The sequence below is a fragment of the Bacillus rossius genome, chromosome 12 (genome assembly GCF_032445375.1).
Source record: "Bacillus rossius redtenbacheri isolate Brsri chromosome 12, Brsri_v3, whole genome shotgun sequence".
Taxonomy (NCBI): Eukaryota; Metazoa; Arthropoda; class Insecta; order Phasmatodea; family Bacillidae; genus Bacillus; species Bacillus rossius.
This window is the reverse complement of record NC_086339.1, coordinates 25,528,671-25,545,948: the sequence shown is the minus strand read 5'-3', so window position 1 is coordinate 25,545,948 and position 17,278 is coordinate 25,528,671. Positions and strand designations below refer to the sequence as shown.

The following is a 17,278-nucleotide window of genomic DNA, read 5'->3' as shown; positions in this document are numbered from 1 at the left end:
TACTAATTTTTTTTTAATTACATACACTTTCAATACATACAACCACCAGAGATAATGTATTGTTGGTAGATCATTTAAAAAAAAAAAGATAGGCAAGTATTTTCAATCCAGTTCTTGTTCTTTGACCTACACAGAACAAAAAAATATTTCCTCTGTGTATCTACAAGTAACCTGTGAAGACTTGAGTACATATTTGTGTTACTGTTTATTTTTTTACTTCAAAATTATGTTCACTCCTGTGCAACAAAAACTTATAAGAATAAATTTTATCACAAAAAAATTACTTTTCAACTTAATTATTACGAAATGAACATACAAGAATACTGAAGTTTATAAAACTAAACAATAAAATATTTTTCATTTAACTAGGCACACCAGTCGTTCGGTCCTCTTCCTGAGGTTCGATCTGGACAGAGTCTGAACCAACTCCGACTGCAGCTGACTGGTTATTGGTGCGCCGCCGCTCGCCGGGTTCAAGGTCGCCCTGCTGACGTCCGCGGTGGAGCCAGACAGGAAATTGAACTTGGACGGCATCTTCCGCTCCATGCCCGAAGGGTATTCCCCGATGGTGACCGAAACGGGACGTGCCTTCGGGCTGGTTCTCTTCAGCGAGGAATCCTTGGAAGACAGCGGTGTTGAACTGGAACTGGAGAGAAAGCTGTGCAATGCGCAGTAACAAATTTAGTCGATTTTATGACGCACATTTTTTTTTCAATAATTTTGGTCTTAAAAATGGGCGTATCTGAGAATCCATCGTGTCTTACATTCAACGAATTTATTGGATTTTTGCACCATTTATTGAGTTTATTGAAGTTTAAAATATTGATAGCTACCACCATTTGCAGGAAAACACGTAAGCATTTGGAGTAAGTTTAAATAAAGCATAATATTTAGCAATGGGGGTAGTTAAATATGGAATATAGGGTACAAGAAAACAGGCATAAATACTCAAATGACACTGATCACTTTTCATTTCAAATTCCCTTTCCTTAAGGTTAAGACAATTCCAGGTTAAATAAAAGTTACTAAAATTAAGTTATTATTATTGAAATTAAAATAAAATTATCAACTTTAAATTACTAAAATACTAAATTAAAGTTTAAAATTAAAAAAAAAAATTAAAAATAATAATTTTTTTAATCGGTTTGAAAAAAAACTGAACCTACACAACCCTACTGGTATGCTTTTACTCTTTTACCGAGAAAAAAGAAAAGGAATATTATCTCAATTAACATCTGCTCGGTGGCAAACATTCTATCGGCATAGAGGTAGAAAACTGTCTGTCTGCTCACCTCGAGCTCTGGGAGTCCTTCCTGGCCTTCAGGCTGGAGAAGTACGTGGACGGGGGCTTGGGGTCGGGCAGCGCCGGGTTGTTGAGCGTGAACGACTCCAGGCTCTCCATCTCCACACTGTCCGGGACCCTGCCGCCCTCCCCCCCTCGGCCCCCGGCAGCCGGCCTGGCCGCGGGCGGGGGCGGGGGATGGGGGCCGCCCACCCCCCCGCCCGCGAGCGAGGGGGTGGGGGAGTACGAGCTGGACGACCTCGTGCTCGCCGTGTCGTAGTCCGGGGTCGGGCAACTCGGGGGAGAAGCGTTTCCGTTTGGAAGCGGCACGGGCCTCTTCGGCGTCGAATCACCTTCGTCCGCAGGCATCTGAAATCATTTCTTTCCTTGTGGTCGCCCAACTGTACGACAGGTATCACATTTACACCACTTTAATTTGTAATTTGTAAATTATTTTTAAATGGCAAGAAATTCCCATAAAGTTGTAACAACCACATTAATATCCTAGCACTGGTCTCAATAACTGTTATAAGAATACGTACTACTCTTGGTGTGTTATGAAATTATCTTTTTTCATATTATATAAAAAAAATTTTAAAAAATTTACTATTTATCATTTAAGAGGTAACAATATTTTTGCTACTAAAAAAAAGGAGCAGTTTGCGATTTTTAATGTAGTACATTACATTGCTACTATTACATACCTTTATTTGCAGTCGGAAGGCTACTAACATTTGACGCAGATAAAGTTACAAACTTATTCAGACTAGAATAAATGAATTTAAAAAGAAAAAGTTTACCACCTATTTATTTATTATTACACATTCAAATAAAAGAAAAAAAAAAGAAAAAGAAACATTTGTCAAATTTCCTCAACTTTGAAATTTTTCTAGCCAATCACTTAAAACAAAAAGACCAAATTTGTTGGAAACACATTTTCCCCACGTATGTTTGTAATTGAATGGCTGTCATTCGACTTTTACCTTTTTAAGTTGGTATTTAATATAATCTATGGCCAGTTCTAGCATATCTAGTAAATGTATTGAGTGCTAACATGAAATGTGATTGTAGCAGACATGTAGTTGTATTATCATGTCAATCATGCATTTATCCATTTATTAATCCACCAGAAAGGAATGCTTCTTCAAAATTAGCACGTTAACTTTTCAGCATGCAATGTGCAGCCCTCTAGAAGCAACAGTGACCTAACATTTTATGGAAGTTTTGTTAACAGTTTTACTAACAGTTTTGTGCAGCTGTCTAACTTAGTCTTCCCTCCAAGAACTTAAGTAAATTTTGAGATACAGAAGTCTTTAGATTCAATTTTCAACCAAAAGGGATAGTTATAATGAAATGGTTTGCAAGTGTTGAAAGTATGTGTTGTGCACGAGTGGTGTTTGGTGTAGTTACTCGAATGTTTGTTTCGTTTTTCTTCCCGCTTCAGCCAGGTTTCTTTGGTCTGGTTTTAACGATGGCAGATGAAATAGTTTTACTAAATGTAGTTTAACATTTTAAACTTTGTGAGGCAAGCACTTTTACTTCTAACAGCACGTACCGGTGGCGGTGGCGGAGGGGGCGGTGGGGGCTGGCACAGACTGCTCTTCTTGTCCCTCTCCGTGGTCGCAGTCTCCTGCACCTTGCTCGGCCTCAGCTCTCGCTCCTTCGCGGCTTCCACGGGCGCCTGCTCGGCCGAACCAACGGCAGGGGGCACATTCTCACGCCTCCTGTGGTCTGGGGACTCTCGGTCCTGCAACATTCCACGTTCACGTGAGTAAACCACGTGGAAAACTGGCACCACAAAACGAAGAATGATGCATTCCATCACTAGGGGCTGGAAAAAAAATAGCAATTATTATTTTACAAATTAGCATCTACTATTGTGAAATAAACATTTTTTAATGCAAATTATTGAAAACTTAATATTTACTTTCTACATGTTTGTAATCTAAATATTCGTACATACAAAATGCATACCTACAAATAACCCTCTAGTTAAGTTTTGTACAAAAAAAAATTTCTAATGCATTTCTAAATTAAACAAAAAAGATGTAAGTGCTAAATTTTCTTACAATATGCTAGCATAAATTAAGTCACAGGTGTTTAATTTATACTAGTTCACAAATCAACTGGATTAATTGAGTTGAACTGATACTTTGAATTTACTCAGTTGCATGTAGCTTGGCTGCATCACAGACTCGTGGCAATATCACAGAGCATGATCACAAAGTTAGTGCATAGCACGATAACCAGAAGTTCGCAAACAGGGGTCAAGTGTGACAGTTGTGGAACCCCAAGCAACTGTAGTAATTCTGTGGTTTACTTTACTTCATGCTCCCGCTAAAGCAAAATGCAAGACACTGCAACCTGTTTTGTTTTCATCTTATTGGCCAACCATACATAGGAACAAGATTTTACGGTTTTATTTTTAGGTCAATTTCGCTTTTAAAATGCAATATTTCAGTGTTGCTGTTGTTTCTATATTTACACATTGTTTTTATTCATGAAGACACTGTTTTCTTCAACAAATATTAAGATAAATACTTCTCAATAACTATTTCAACTAAATAAATACATGATGCACTTTTAAAATAAAATAAATTGAAACTAGCTTAAGTATCCGGCATCACCTGGGCTGAACAAACCAATGAAGAGGCTTATTTCAGTGCAATAGGAATAATGTTTCTCGAAATCTTATGAGACAGTACATATTAATGAAATTCTGCTTTAGGGAGTGCGGGAATGGAGGATTGGGATGTTTCTCAGTAATCTCATGTATACATTGACCTTCGTGTTTCAAATGTCAAGTGTCAAAATACAATTGATCACAATATAATATGCCTTACAGAAACATGGTTTACTAATAATAGCATCACCTCTCATTATTTAAATGATAATTACTATATATTTAGAACACATTGAGACCCCTCATAAACCTTGATGGAAAGAGGACATGGCATTTTGATAGCTATTAATAAACATAAGTTCAAAAATGTAATACCAAATCTTGAATTTGATTATCCTGAAATTGAAGCTGTCTGGGTAAAATTAAAAACCTATCAAACCAAAACTTTAATCCTTGGTAATATTTATATTCCCCCACAAACAACTCCCTCAACATATACATCCTATTTTGAAGACTTAGAAGATAAATTTGCTAATACCCAAGACAATCTACTAGTAGTAATTGATTTCAACATGCCAAGTGTCAACTGGACACAAATGCACACACTAAATATTTTGCAATCTACTATCAAGCCTTAATTAACTTTATATCATCAATGGGTTTATCATAATTTAATTACTCTCAACCTTCCAATCAGCAGCTGGACTTGTGTTTCACTAAACTAGAACTCTGTTCGGTTAGAAAAGCGCTGGATTCCTTCATGAAAGAAGATTCACTACATCCTACCATTTAGGTCAACATCAAATTTAACATAGGTAGTATCAAGAAATTAAAATGATGCTTCTTCATTTGAAAATTATAAGATTGGTGATTATCTTGGCATATATAATGCTCTAAAATATCATGACTGGTCACTCTTTGATAATACTTGTGATGTTAATATTATGGTTGATCACTCAAAATCTACAATGATTTGTTATCACACCTCAAAGAAAAACTTCCGCAACTACTCAAGCTCGTTTCTATTTTTAAGGACTCCACTAAAAAAATAATTAAGTCTTATTTGACTATAATGTATTAGTACTGGGTTCGTCTCATCTGGACTATTCATAAACTAGCAGGTGAAAGACTGCTAACAAGTGAGGGACCTAAAGCTCTGGAGCCGTGAGTGATGTTACAGTGAAGTCACGCTGTCTTCATTGTTCTTATAGTATCAAGGCAACCTCCTATACTAGCCTCATGTACTTAACAGGCACCTAAAATCTGCATGCGGAAGCTTCAAAATTTTCCCACTTTTATGTCAAATAGTCCAGCGGTTTGTATTTCTATTTATTTATGAAACACAATTTTTAATCAGTTTTGCTAGTTTTTTTTTAAATATAAGGATGACTATGATTTCAGTTTTAGAATTATATTCAAAAAACATTACCTTATATCCATGTCCAAAACGTTCCAGCCATTCTCTACACAAACCACACACTAACCCACATAACGCACACACAGTAGGGAGAACGGAGATCATTGATGAACGGGAATGGCTACGAGCACTCACCCAGTAACTCCGCACAACTACTGTCACGGACGGCTTCTTCCCTCCCCGCTGCATGCTCTCAGGAGCTTGCAACTTCCATAAATCACACAAAACGCCGCAAATCCCCACCCACTCGGACAGACAACCAAGGCGCAGCTAGCAGTCTGTGCGCAGATCCCAACGCTTCAGTACACACACACACACACACACACACACACAACGTGTTTGCTGCAGGCACACTCGGCCGAGTCCAAGGACAAGGAGACAAACACTGATTACGCTCGCTCGCTCCCCCGGGGCGACAATGTTAATCACGCGCGTTATCACTTCACACGTGCTTTACCTTAACAGTGAGTCAAGTGTGTGTTTGCACTCTCAGAGATAACACTCCTTAATGGGAAACTAATGCAATCAATACTTAAAAACACTGATATGAAGGGAACAAAATTATTACTCAAAACAAGTTTAACTGTCACGGAGATTAAATATTCATCAACACTCAAATGTAAAAAAATTAATACATGTGCATTCTCGAGTCAGGTATCCAACAAAAATATTCTGCATGATTTGACGAAGTTTTCAGTTATCAACAAAACATATTTTCTAAGAAATCAAATTTTTATTCAGAGTATAAATAAATGTATATGCATTTATATTTAGTTAATCTGGACAAAAGCAACAAATTTAACTCCTAATACTTGGGACCTTTGTACAGGTCATATGGCCATGTTGAGAGATGAGATAAGATAAAACCAGCCATTACATAGAAGCACATAAAAAGCTAACATTGTGTACACAAAAGCTAATCCGAAGAACAAAACTTCAATTTTACCTAGTAAGATAAACTTATCTGGTGAAGATACCATTGTCATTTCATTTTAGGAATATTTTGTCACTGCAATAATGTTTTTATCTTAGTTTTTTGCTTTAAAACCAAGATACTATAAGACATTGTAGAGGAATAAGTTTAAAATTTAACATTTTTGGGACCAGCTTTTTTATAAAATATAAATATGTATAGAAGTGTATGTAAGGGTAAAGTTAGAATATAAATTATTAGGCATTGTACTAGTTAGAGCATTTTTAAGAGCTCAAAAATAAAAGAGTATAAATAATTATGATATTACCCAATATTATTCAACAGTAGTGTAAAATATTAGCTGTATAACCTTTCTAAGTTTTTTAGTCAATTTCTACACTCAGATTTAATTAATTTTTGAGTAAAAAATAAGTGACTATAATGTTTGGCAGCTTCCATTAATATTAAAGTTTAATGTTACTTTTACTCTCATGCTTAATGAAATATTATAAATTGTGTTGGAGCTCTCATCTTCTGTTTATACGTGTTTGAACTTTAACAACTCCTGAAAGCTATGCAAGGTTAAGAAACTAGTTCACATATAATGTTCTAATCAAAGAGGGATATTTCATAAAATTACCAAAGTCAATCAGGCTTAAATTTCTTGCTAACTGAAATATTATCTCTCGGTTGTCTGAATACTACAACTCAAGTGTATTGTTCACGAGAAAAATACAGATAACAATTCTTTAAAGCTGTTTATCATTCAAAAACTGACAATTATATTAAAACAATCAGGTTAAAACTGTGAACTCTGAATGCACATAAACTTGACCAAATGTTTGAGATTTAAAAAAAATAAAAAGTTTATTTAAAAATAAATTAATTAACGTGTTTCACTTTCTTAAAATGTACACTGCAATTCACTAAAAAACATTTACTGTGTCACACAATTAGCACCTCACAAAACCATATGTACAAAATCAAAACAAAACCAGAGAATGGTTTATTAGAGCCCGCACTGTTCAGCCACACAACACAGCGCAGTATCACATTGTTCCAGCAGCGTGTACACTGGTCCTACGCGCGACGACATTGCATTAACGAGAGCAGCATTTGTAACGCGGCTAGCGTGGCAACAACGTCTCGGCTGGGAGAGTTTTCCCGCCCTCGCCCCGGGACCCGGGGTAATTGGGGGGAGCCGGTTATGCAACTACGAGCAGGAGATTCCCACGGACATGAACAAAGCCGGGCCTCACCTGTTCGCTGCCATCCGCGCTGTCCTCGCTCACCACCTGGGCTGGCACCGCGTGAGCAAACATCTTGCGGTGCGCCCTCTTGAACTCTTCCATCAGCTGCGCTCAACACAGAGAGACAGGTATCATCCAGAGACATCATTAGCAATGAGAGAGACAGGTATCATCCAGAGACATCATTAGCAATGAGAGAGACAGGTATCATCCAGAGACATCATTAGCAATGAGAGAGACAGGTATCATCCAGAGACATCATTAGCAATGAGAGAGACAGGTATCATCCAAAGACATTAGCAATGAGAGAGACAGGTATCATCCAGAGACATTAGCAATGAGAGAGACAGGTATCATCCAGAGACATTAGCAATGAGAGAGACAGGTATCATCCAGAGACATTAGCAATGAGAGAGACAGGTATCATCCAGAGACATTAGCAATGAGAGAGACAGGTATCATCCAGAGACATTAGCAATGAGAGAGACAGGTATCATCCAGAGACATTAGCAATGAGAGAGACAGGTATCATCCAGAGACATTAGCAATGAGAGAGACACCTTCACAGTGACATGAGCACGAGGACACACACCTTCACAGTGACATGAGCAAGAGGACACACACCTTCACAGTGACATGAGCACGAGGACACACACCTTCAGTGACATGAGCACGAGGACACACACCTTCACAGTGACATGAGCAAGAGGACACACACCTTCACAGTGACATGAGCAAGAGGACACACACCTTCACAGTGAAATGAGCACGAGGACACACACCTTCACAGTGACATGAGCACGAGGACACACACCTTCACAGTGACATGAGCAAGAGGACACACACCTTCACAGTGACATGAGCACGAGGACACACACCTTCAGTGACATGAGCACGAGGACACACACCTTCAGTGACATGAGCACGAGGACACACACCTTCAGTGACATGAGCACGAGGACACACACCTTCACAGTGAAATGAGCACGAGGACACACACCTTCACAGTGAAATGAGCACGAGGACACACACCTTCACAGTGAAATGAGCACGAGGACACACACCTTCACAGTGACATGAGCACGAGGACACACACCTTCACAGTGACATGAGCACGAGGACACACCCCTTCACAGTGACATGAGCACGAGGACACACACCTTCACAGTGAAATGAGCACGAGGACACACACCTTCACAGTGACATGAGCAAGAGGACACACACCTTCACAGTGACATAAGTGACATGAGCGACATGAGACACCTTCACAGTGACATTAAGTGACAAGAGAGAAGCAAAACTGTAATGATATTTTCAAGGGACTTAAGGTATGACTTAAGGAAACTATTTAAATTGCTACATGTTGATGAGCCAAAAATACTTTTTTATATGTAATAAATGTTAAGAATATTATTTAGATAAAGTGGAATCTGATAATTTTTTTTAGCAAATAAGTATATATCAAATCCACATTATATAATATTGTATAGTCCAAACCAAATATATTTATGAAGTCGGAGGGATGCTTAGTTAATAATTGTGTGATCATATTTACGAATTTTCAGATAAGTACGACCAAACGTTATCAGTTTTCTTTACCTTTGTTATAAGTTTAGTCTTACAGGTTTGTCTTATTTGTGCAGAATTTTATTAGATTTGTTGGTGGCAATATAAAACTTTTTGGATTTTTTTTTGGGGGGGGAGGGGGGGGGGGGGTTGGTGATAATCCTTATGTGTATGCACTCTTTTACTTGTAGTAATAATAATTGATCTATTATGGTTTTGGGGGGAAAAAACTTTTCTTTAAAAAGGAATTGTAAATAAAAGAAAAAAGATTTAAAGCATAATAATGAATAATTGCTTACTTCAAAAACCAATAAATATTAGGAACAAATGGATACATAACCGTAAGTGACAAGTGTTCAATTATTTTATTTTAAATTTGTACTTTAAAGATAACAGTATAGAAGATTGAGGTAATTTTATAACAAACTCATCACCACTTGAAAGTCATTAATTAATTCCAATGTTTTAAAGTTTTGCAACACACACAAAGCTTTTCACCAGACACTTAAGATTTGCATTAGAACGGCAGTTCCAAATATAATGAACAGCAAATTTCCTGGCAAAGCCAAATTGAATATTAAAAAGAGCTTCTATTGATTCACTTAGTTGAAGCCTCACACTGGCCTACCATCGAAATGAGCCATCACTGGCTTAGGCATCATCATCCCCTCTCCTTCCCGTAGACATCGAGGCATGTGGATGGATGAGAGTAAAATTGTGAGATGGATAAGTGACAGAAGCAGGAAAAATCCACCGGCTGACAGAAACGTCCGCCAAATTTCACTGGTTGAAAAATTCCAGGATGACCCCCCTGGAAATTACCTTGTTGGGAAGCGGACCAACTGACCAGTTAACCACCCTAATTTCTCCTTCTCAATGAAATACTACAGTAAAAAAATATAATAAAGAATAGTTTATACCTTATCTGTTATCTTGCATACATAGTTAGCACTATTCATTTGTTAGTCTTTAATGGAAAAAAAATTACATTTGAATACACACCTGCTCATGTTGCTGTCGTTTCTCATTGTTTATCCTCTTCAGTATTTCTTTCTTACAGTCGTCTCCCTTTTGCGTACTGTCTTCCTCACGTTTCTGGAAAAAAAAAAGATATTAGCAGTCACAAACTGAAACTACACACTGTAACACTAGTTTTTAATGACAGATCAATAACCATGACTTGAACAGAATTATTCTAAGACCATTATTTGTTTGCACACAGTTTCATACTTTCTGAACAGTCTGCAAGTCTAAGCCAAAGCACCCGTTACACAATTTCATAAGGGAATAAGTATCGAGGTTTATGCTGAGTTTTGTTGAAATATTTAACGCATATGCGAGTACATATTGTTGTGTTCCTGTATTCTTTAGTTAACACCAATTTTAAATTTTTCCGACCAGCTATGAGGTTGTACTTCATAAGGTTTAAATACTGTTTTTTTTTGACGTGACGTCTAATAAATCGATGAACGCCGGCTGCACGCACGAAAAAGTGTCCCGTTACGCACATTGTCCCGTTTCGCTGTGTCCCATTACACTCATTTTATATTGCTTTTTGCAAACCTGAACCTCCTACCATTGCTGCAGAGTCCGTGGCGCAAATATATATTATTTTTGACTGCATCTTAGTGTTGGGTAAGCCATTTTCCTTCACATCATCCTTGAAACACTCCCATTCATTTCCTACTTTTCCTTTCATCATCCTATCCTTAACAGAATAACACAGATTGGAGGATGTTAAATAGCAAACATGTATAAAAGTTATTGTTAATAAACATATTTGAATTAATGAGTGCAAATAAAAGTAAATTTTATCAATTTAATTGTAGATTTCATTTCACTCCTTTGTATCCATAAAAAATAGTAATAATTCAATAAAAATGAATAAATGATTCAATTTTATTCATAAAAGTACGCAATTATTTCATCAATGTTTTGTTATGACGTCACGTTAAACTATCGTCCGTAAACCGACTTTACACACAACCAATTTTTTTTAAATCAAAAATATCTTATTTCCCAGGCAGTACAAGGATGGGAGCATGTAGCGGCAGCAGGCAACGCACCTGAGATCTCCTGAGGAGCTCCTGGCTTATGGCACTGCTGAGACTGCTGCTGGCGGCACTGCTCGCGAGGCTCGCGAACGAGCTGCTGGAGGGACTCTTCGACAGGTTCGTGCACTTGCTCTCCTGCCACACAACAGATCTGTCAGTTTTCGTACAGATGCCATACACGTGTTGTTCTCTCTCTCTTCATCGCACACAAAACACACACATGCATAAAACACACGCATGCATAAAACACACGCATGCAAAAAACACACGCATGCAAAAAACACACGCATGCAAAAAACACACGCATGCAAAAAACACACGCATGCAAAAAACACACGCATGCAAAAAACACACGCATGCAAAAAACACACGCATGCAAAAAACACACGCATGCAAAAAACACACGCATGCAAAAAACACACACATGCAAAAAACACACACATGCAAAAAACACACACATGCAAAAAACACACACATGCAAAAAACACACACATGCAAAAAACACACACATGCAAAAAACACACACATGCAAAAAACACACACATGCAAAAAACACACATGCAAAAAACACACATGCAAAAAACACACACCAAGAACACATACACCAAGAACACATACACAAAGAAACACATACACAAAGAAACATGTATACCACTCTTGAGAAGAACTTTATACCTACATCCTAAATATGTTTTCAACTTATTTTGTCAGGATGAACCTGCAGCCAAAGTTTGTCAGTCAAACTCAGACCCACCCCTACATGACTCATTTACACACTTGGTTTACACAACTGCACTAAACATACCAAGATGGAAAGCTGTCTAATCAGTAATCACTCACAGTGTGTTCTAGAGCAGGGCTCTCAAGAGGGCGGGGTGAGTCGGAGGGGGGGGGGGGAAGGGGAGAACAAATTTACCAAGGAATAGGTATCAGTTGGGGCCCTGGTTGAGTTCCATTTTTTTAATGCTTGGGTTTACCCTGATAGATGAAAATTACAAGTCTACTGTTAACTGAATTCATAAGAAACCGTATAAGTAATGTGAAATGGACAGATCTCGTTTACAATTATGACAACACACAGTACTGTAGTCTTTAGTCTTATTTTGTGATAGTGGAGTTTGAAAAGTTGTATATTAGGTAGATACCATTTTGTACATAAGAGATGGAGTGCGACAAAATTATTTTCCCCCAACCCCTTGATTTCCCTCAACTTACCCTGTTCAAGAGTAATTGATGCCAAAATATTAATAACACCAACTAAACAGTTAAAATCACGAAGAAATTAACCAAGTTTATTGACTGTTCATATTTTTTCTCTTCTTTCCTTATTTTACAAATTAATTTGTTATAATGTTATAATTTATTTTCTACTGATGTGCTAGGAGTGCTATTTTATCGAACTTTTGTGTACACTAGATTATTATTGTGAAACATCATGTTAATCATTTATTAATAATTTAATTAGTTATTAATTATTTATTAATTACAAAGCTGCCAACCATTACGGATTTTCCGTAATTACTTATTTTAACCCCGAATTACGGAATTACGGAACATCGCTGGTTTATTACGGAAACGAGGCTTTGTGCTGCATGGTAACTGAGAAAATTCCGTTTCTGCTGTGCTTGTTTCGTGAACGCAGTTTGAATACATCGCTTGGTTGCACAAATTACGGAACTAGTAAGTGTGCGCATGTACGATGTACTGTCGAAATAAGTAAATTAATTCTCGTGTTTTCAAATAATAATGGGATGGTATTACGTCCGTTGTACGATACAACTAGTACATATTCTCGGACTTATCGTTTGAAGGCTACTTAAATCACGATAATTTTTGTACGGTACTTTGGCTAACCTGTGTTGTGTTAATTTATTTCTTGAAAGCCATTTTTTTCATCATAGTGTTTTTGTCGTGTCTACAGACGTGAAATTTTTTTATGTTTTTCGATAGTGTTGTGTTCTTCAGTGCCGGTTTTAGAAATGAAGCGTGTGACAGAATAATGTGTATCTGGGGAAAAAAAAAACACGCAAGTCTTCAGAACTTTTGACTTAAATATTCAAAAGAATGGCCATGCTTGTCGTTAACAAATGTTTGGAACGCCACGGTTTTGTAATGTATGCACGTGTGACTTTTCGATTGCACATGGTGGAAGGGATGACTGTAGACGGCATATTGAATCAAAGAAACATGCAGAACATTTTAAAGCCGTGACGAGCAATAAATCTATATCTTCGTTTTTTCGCTACATCTGAAGAAACGAAAGTAACGAACGCAGTTATTGTTTACAAGTCCTTGTGTTTGTATTGTTTGTTTACATGACATTTCTTATCCAACCAGGATAAAAAAAAAAGCAAATAAAAAGACAGTTGCTTTAAAGTTTAACTTTGAATACTTTGAATTGAAGATTCAAAATATCCAGTAAAATTATTAATATTTCTTACATATTCAGATGATTGTATTGTTCAAATAGATTTTTTTATTCATTAATTTGCATTGTATTCATCTTTTTCTTTTTCTTTTGCATATTATTGTCCTTGTTTTATCTTGAGAGTGTGTTATAATGCCCCAGGTAAAATTTATCGTGCATGATTTACGCGTACTTTTTTCATATACCTAATTGCCATTACTGATGGGTGTGATTTGAGGTTGGCAGCTCTGTAATTATAATAATTAGTTATTAATTTGTGCCGGAAATTAGGCATTTCGTCACCTTTTTTAATTTTTCTATAATTAAAGAAAAATTTTTGGAAATCTTATTTGTTTAATTTATCTGGTTGATAAGGGGGTGATTTACTCTTTGTTAGGCCAGTGTACGCCACGTGTTTAAACTTTGTGCCAGTGGACCGAAGCCCTTTCTCAGGGGGCAAATCTGATATTTTGCTGTCTAATGTGGACGTGGGCAGCCCGGTTGATTTTCTCTCGCCTGCAGTCACGTCCCAAGTTTGTAATTTTATTTCTCTTCATGACCAAAATTGCATACAGCAGCTTCTGGGCTGCAAGCTGCTACTTCTGAGAGGCCTGCTGAGAATAGCAAGTCTCGTCACGAATGGGGCTCCAGTGGCCCGGTGTTCCCAGCGGAGTGACGTTTTCTGTCCACCCTCCCCCCCCCCCTCCCCGTTAGTTCTGAGAAATCAAGCTAGGAGCAGTGATCTGACGGGAACTTAGCCAAGACGATGGCCTAATTCAAGGACATTCTCCCTGGTCTTACAGACGTGTCCCCGACATCTAGCGGTGAAAAAAGTAACCGCGGGCCTGGTAGCCAGCGTGCAGAGCTCACCCTCATGACACCTGGTGGCAAGTCAGCTCACCGCCTCAGTTAGTTCCCCTTTACGCCGCTAGAAAGCAGCGCCGCGGCACCCTATGGCCCTATGCTTCCTTCTCGCGGCCTGTAGAAGTAGATTGTTTGTTGCCTTCCTGTTACCGCCGGTAGAGAGCGCACATGTCGTGTTGTTGTCACGCCCGCCTCGGGCACCTCTACATGTTTTCGGCCCCGAGCCAAACCTTCCCCCCCTTTTTTCTTAGGGCTGAGCGCCCGATTTAATTAGAAGCCTTCACCGCCATCGCCGGCACTTAGTTCTCCGACCTCGGCTACTGACCACGTCTTACCGGCGTCCTCTGTGCTAAGAGGCTTTTCGCGGCAACGGCGAATTCGTGTGCACAAGAATGTAGTCAGCTTGCTTTGGGATGTGATCCCAGTGGTAAAGTAGCCAGTCAGATGTAGTATTTAGAAAAAGTCATGTTTAGTTAAATTTTATTATTTTTTTTACTTTCCTAAAAATTTTAGTTTCTTCCGCGCATCCGCGAATTCTCGGTACGCGCCATGCTGATGTCGGCGCGAGACACCTCGCGAGCCCTGATTTCACACCCTGTTTGGTGAGTAATCCAGCCTTTTTATTTTCTTCCCCAAATTCCTGTTTGTTGGCCTTTCGCGCCGACTGTGTATGACTGTCTGGACGCAGGTCTAATTCGTTTTGAATTTGACATGTGTTTCAGACAGGGTCAAAGTTTACGGGGAGAGAAATTGCTCCCCGCATGATCTTCGGGACCTGCAGCTGATTTCCCCCTTTAGAAGAGTTTTCCTCTCAGTCTGACGTCATCCTGGGAAGACCCGGGTGATATGAGCTCATATATATATATATATATATATATATATATATATATATATATATATATATATATATATATATATATATATATATATTCCACTTGCATAGAAGGAACTAAATTAATTAACAAGATACCAGCGAGCAGTGCTTTAAGAACGTAATCATCAGAACATGTAAAATCAAGGAAACTCATATATATGTAACCGTTGGGAGAATCAAATTTTGGTGCTATACTTGAAATTTTGTTAACGTAATCATTTGTTTGTTAAGGTGTAATGTGTATTGTTTTAAATAATCTAGGGGCGCCCCCTTATCTTTGTTAATTACTAAGATTTTTATTATCATGTCGAAATAATGCTAAAACAAAACCTCTTAAAAATAAACCAGGAAAACCTATAGACCAAATTATTTATATAGTGTATTTATTTAACATCTACCTTCTTCTACATAACGATCCACGAACTCCCAAGTTACTAGTGTGCAGGGAGTGTAAATTTTATCTTGTTCACCGCTTCGTGTCCCCTCTGGTAATTAACTTTAATTTTCTTAATATTTTGCCCAGCTGTTTCCAAGGTGTTTTTAATAAATTTAAAATAATATAATTTTTGGGCACGAGGGGCATTACAATTGGTAGCAGAGCGTGGTTTGGTCTATAGGCATACCTAAATCGAGTAGGCATACCTAAAATATATTTAAAAAAATTATAATTTTTTTTAAATTTAATTAACTTTTTGGATTTTAATCTTGTTTGGTAATAATAACATTGTAAACTGATCGCTGATACTCCCTGTAGTTATATTGAGCTTAAAACTTTAAAATTTATATTGGGTTTTACGTCCCGCTGTGACTGTGTTTGCGCGCGGTGAGACACCGCGCGGGCCAGTCGGCGCTACTTCGTACAGGTAGCGCTGTATCAGGCGCGCGTGTCTTTCTCCCGGTCAGCTGGACTCTTCGTCCCCCCTTTCCCCTGCACGGCGTGCCACACGAGCCGTTATCTGCAGGCGACGACACGGTCCTTTCCCCCCACACCCCTCTCCCTCTGTCCTTCGTGGCAGACGACCTTGCTAGCGGCAGGTCAATCCCCCTGTTGACGTAATACAGGTGGTGCAAGTCTAGCTGACAGTGGAAGTTCGCGCAGTTGTTTGAGTAGCACGGCGACATTATACGCAAATAAGTTTGGGCACAAATTTAATAATTAGTATAGTTAATATTAACTATAAAATTTAGGTGTAGTTAGTATTAGAATAAAATAATTTATCTAGAAATTTACTTTGAAATTTAGTTTCCTGTTCAAGGAAAATAAATGGTATAAAAAGGGAATTCCAGATGTTTACTTGTACAAGACCAAGAGGTAAAATACTTTATGCTTCACGACACAGGGCCCATACAGTAGATAAAATGTATAATAATGGGAAATGTATCATGCAGAAGCATGCATACACATACATACTTATAAAGGAAAATATAGCAACTGTAACAGAAATGTAACCTGGAGAGAGAGAAAAAAAATAACATACATGAATCATTCTTTGCATGGACACCATTATTTTGAACATTTTCTGGATGGGAAATTTCGTGATACCAAAATCAGCTGCACATAAAATAAGTAAACTTAGTTGGGCTGCTATGATTGTGTGAAGTATTAGTGGGGGATCAGTAGCGTAGCCAGGATTTATGTATGGGGGGGAGGGGAGGGTTAAGAAGCATGGCCCCCCCCCACCCTTATTAAAGCGGAGGGTCCGGGGGGGACTCCCCCGGAAAAATTTGGATTTTAAGGTGTAGAATAGTGCTATTTGAGCAGTTTTCAGTACTTAACTTTAAATATTGTAATAGTAAAAATATTATTAATTTTTTAATAAAAAAATTGTTTGAGTGATGAAGTAAGAAATTAATTAAAGATATTTTAATCAATCCAAGTGCCTTGTCCACATCCACTCAAAATCATTAATCATGCTCGAAGCTCGACAATACAAAAAAAAAAAAAAGGAATAAAACTGGTTGGGTTTCGGCAGAACTGGCCTATTCCTGGAAACAATTAGCTTTAGCTTGAAGAGTTACCCAGCCACC

The 17,278-nt window shown here is 38.0% G+C and overlaps 1 protein-coding gene across 4 annotated transcripts in view; it reads right to left on the bottom strand.

The window, feature by feature from the left end:
• LOC134537741 (uncharacterized) overlaps positions 1-17,278 on the bottom strand; it is a 178,442-nt gene that overhangs the window by 6,178 nt on the left and 154,986 nt on the right. For 3 of the 4 annotated variants that reach the window (XM_063378502.1, XM_063378506.1, XM_063378505.1), the window contains 6 exons: positions 11,118-11,240; positions 10,054-10,146; positions 7,495-7,590; positions 2,838-3,029; positions 1,293-1,651; positions 376-658 (listed from right to left, as the gene is read on the bottom strand). In XM_063378502.1, the coding sequence (XP_063234572.1) occupies positions 376-658; positions 1,293-1,651; positions 2,838-3,029; positions 7,495-7,590; positions 10,054-10,146; positions 11,118-11,240 (1,146 nt within the window). The remainder of the gene's footprint in view (positions 1-375; positions 659-1,292; positions 1,652-2,837; positions 3,030-7,494; positions 7,591-10,053; positions 10,147-11,117; positions 11,241-17,278) is intronic. The other variant, XM_063378504.1, reaches the window with a different exon arrangement.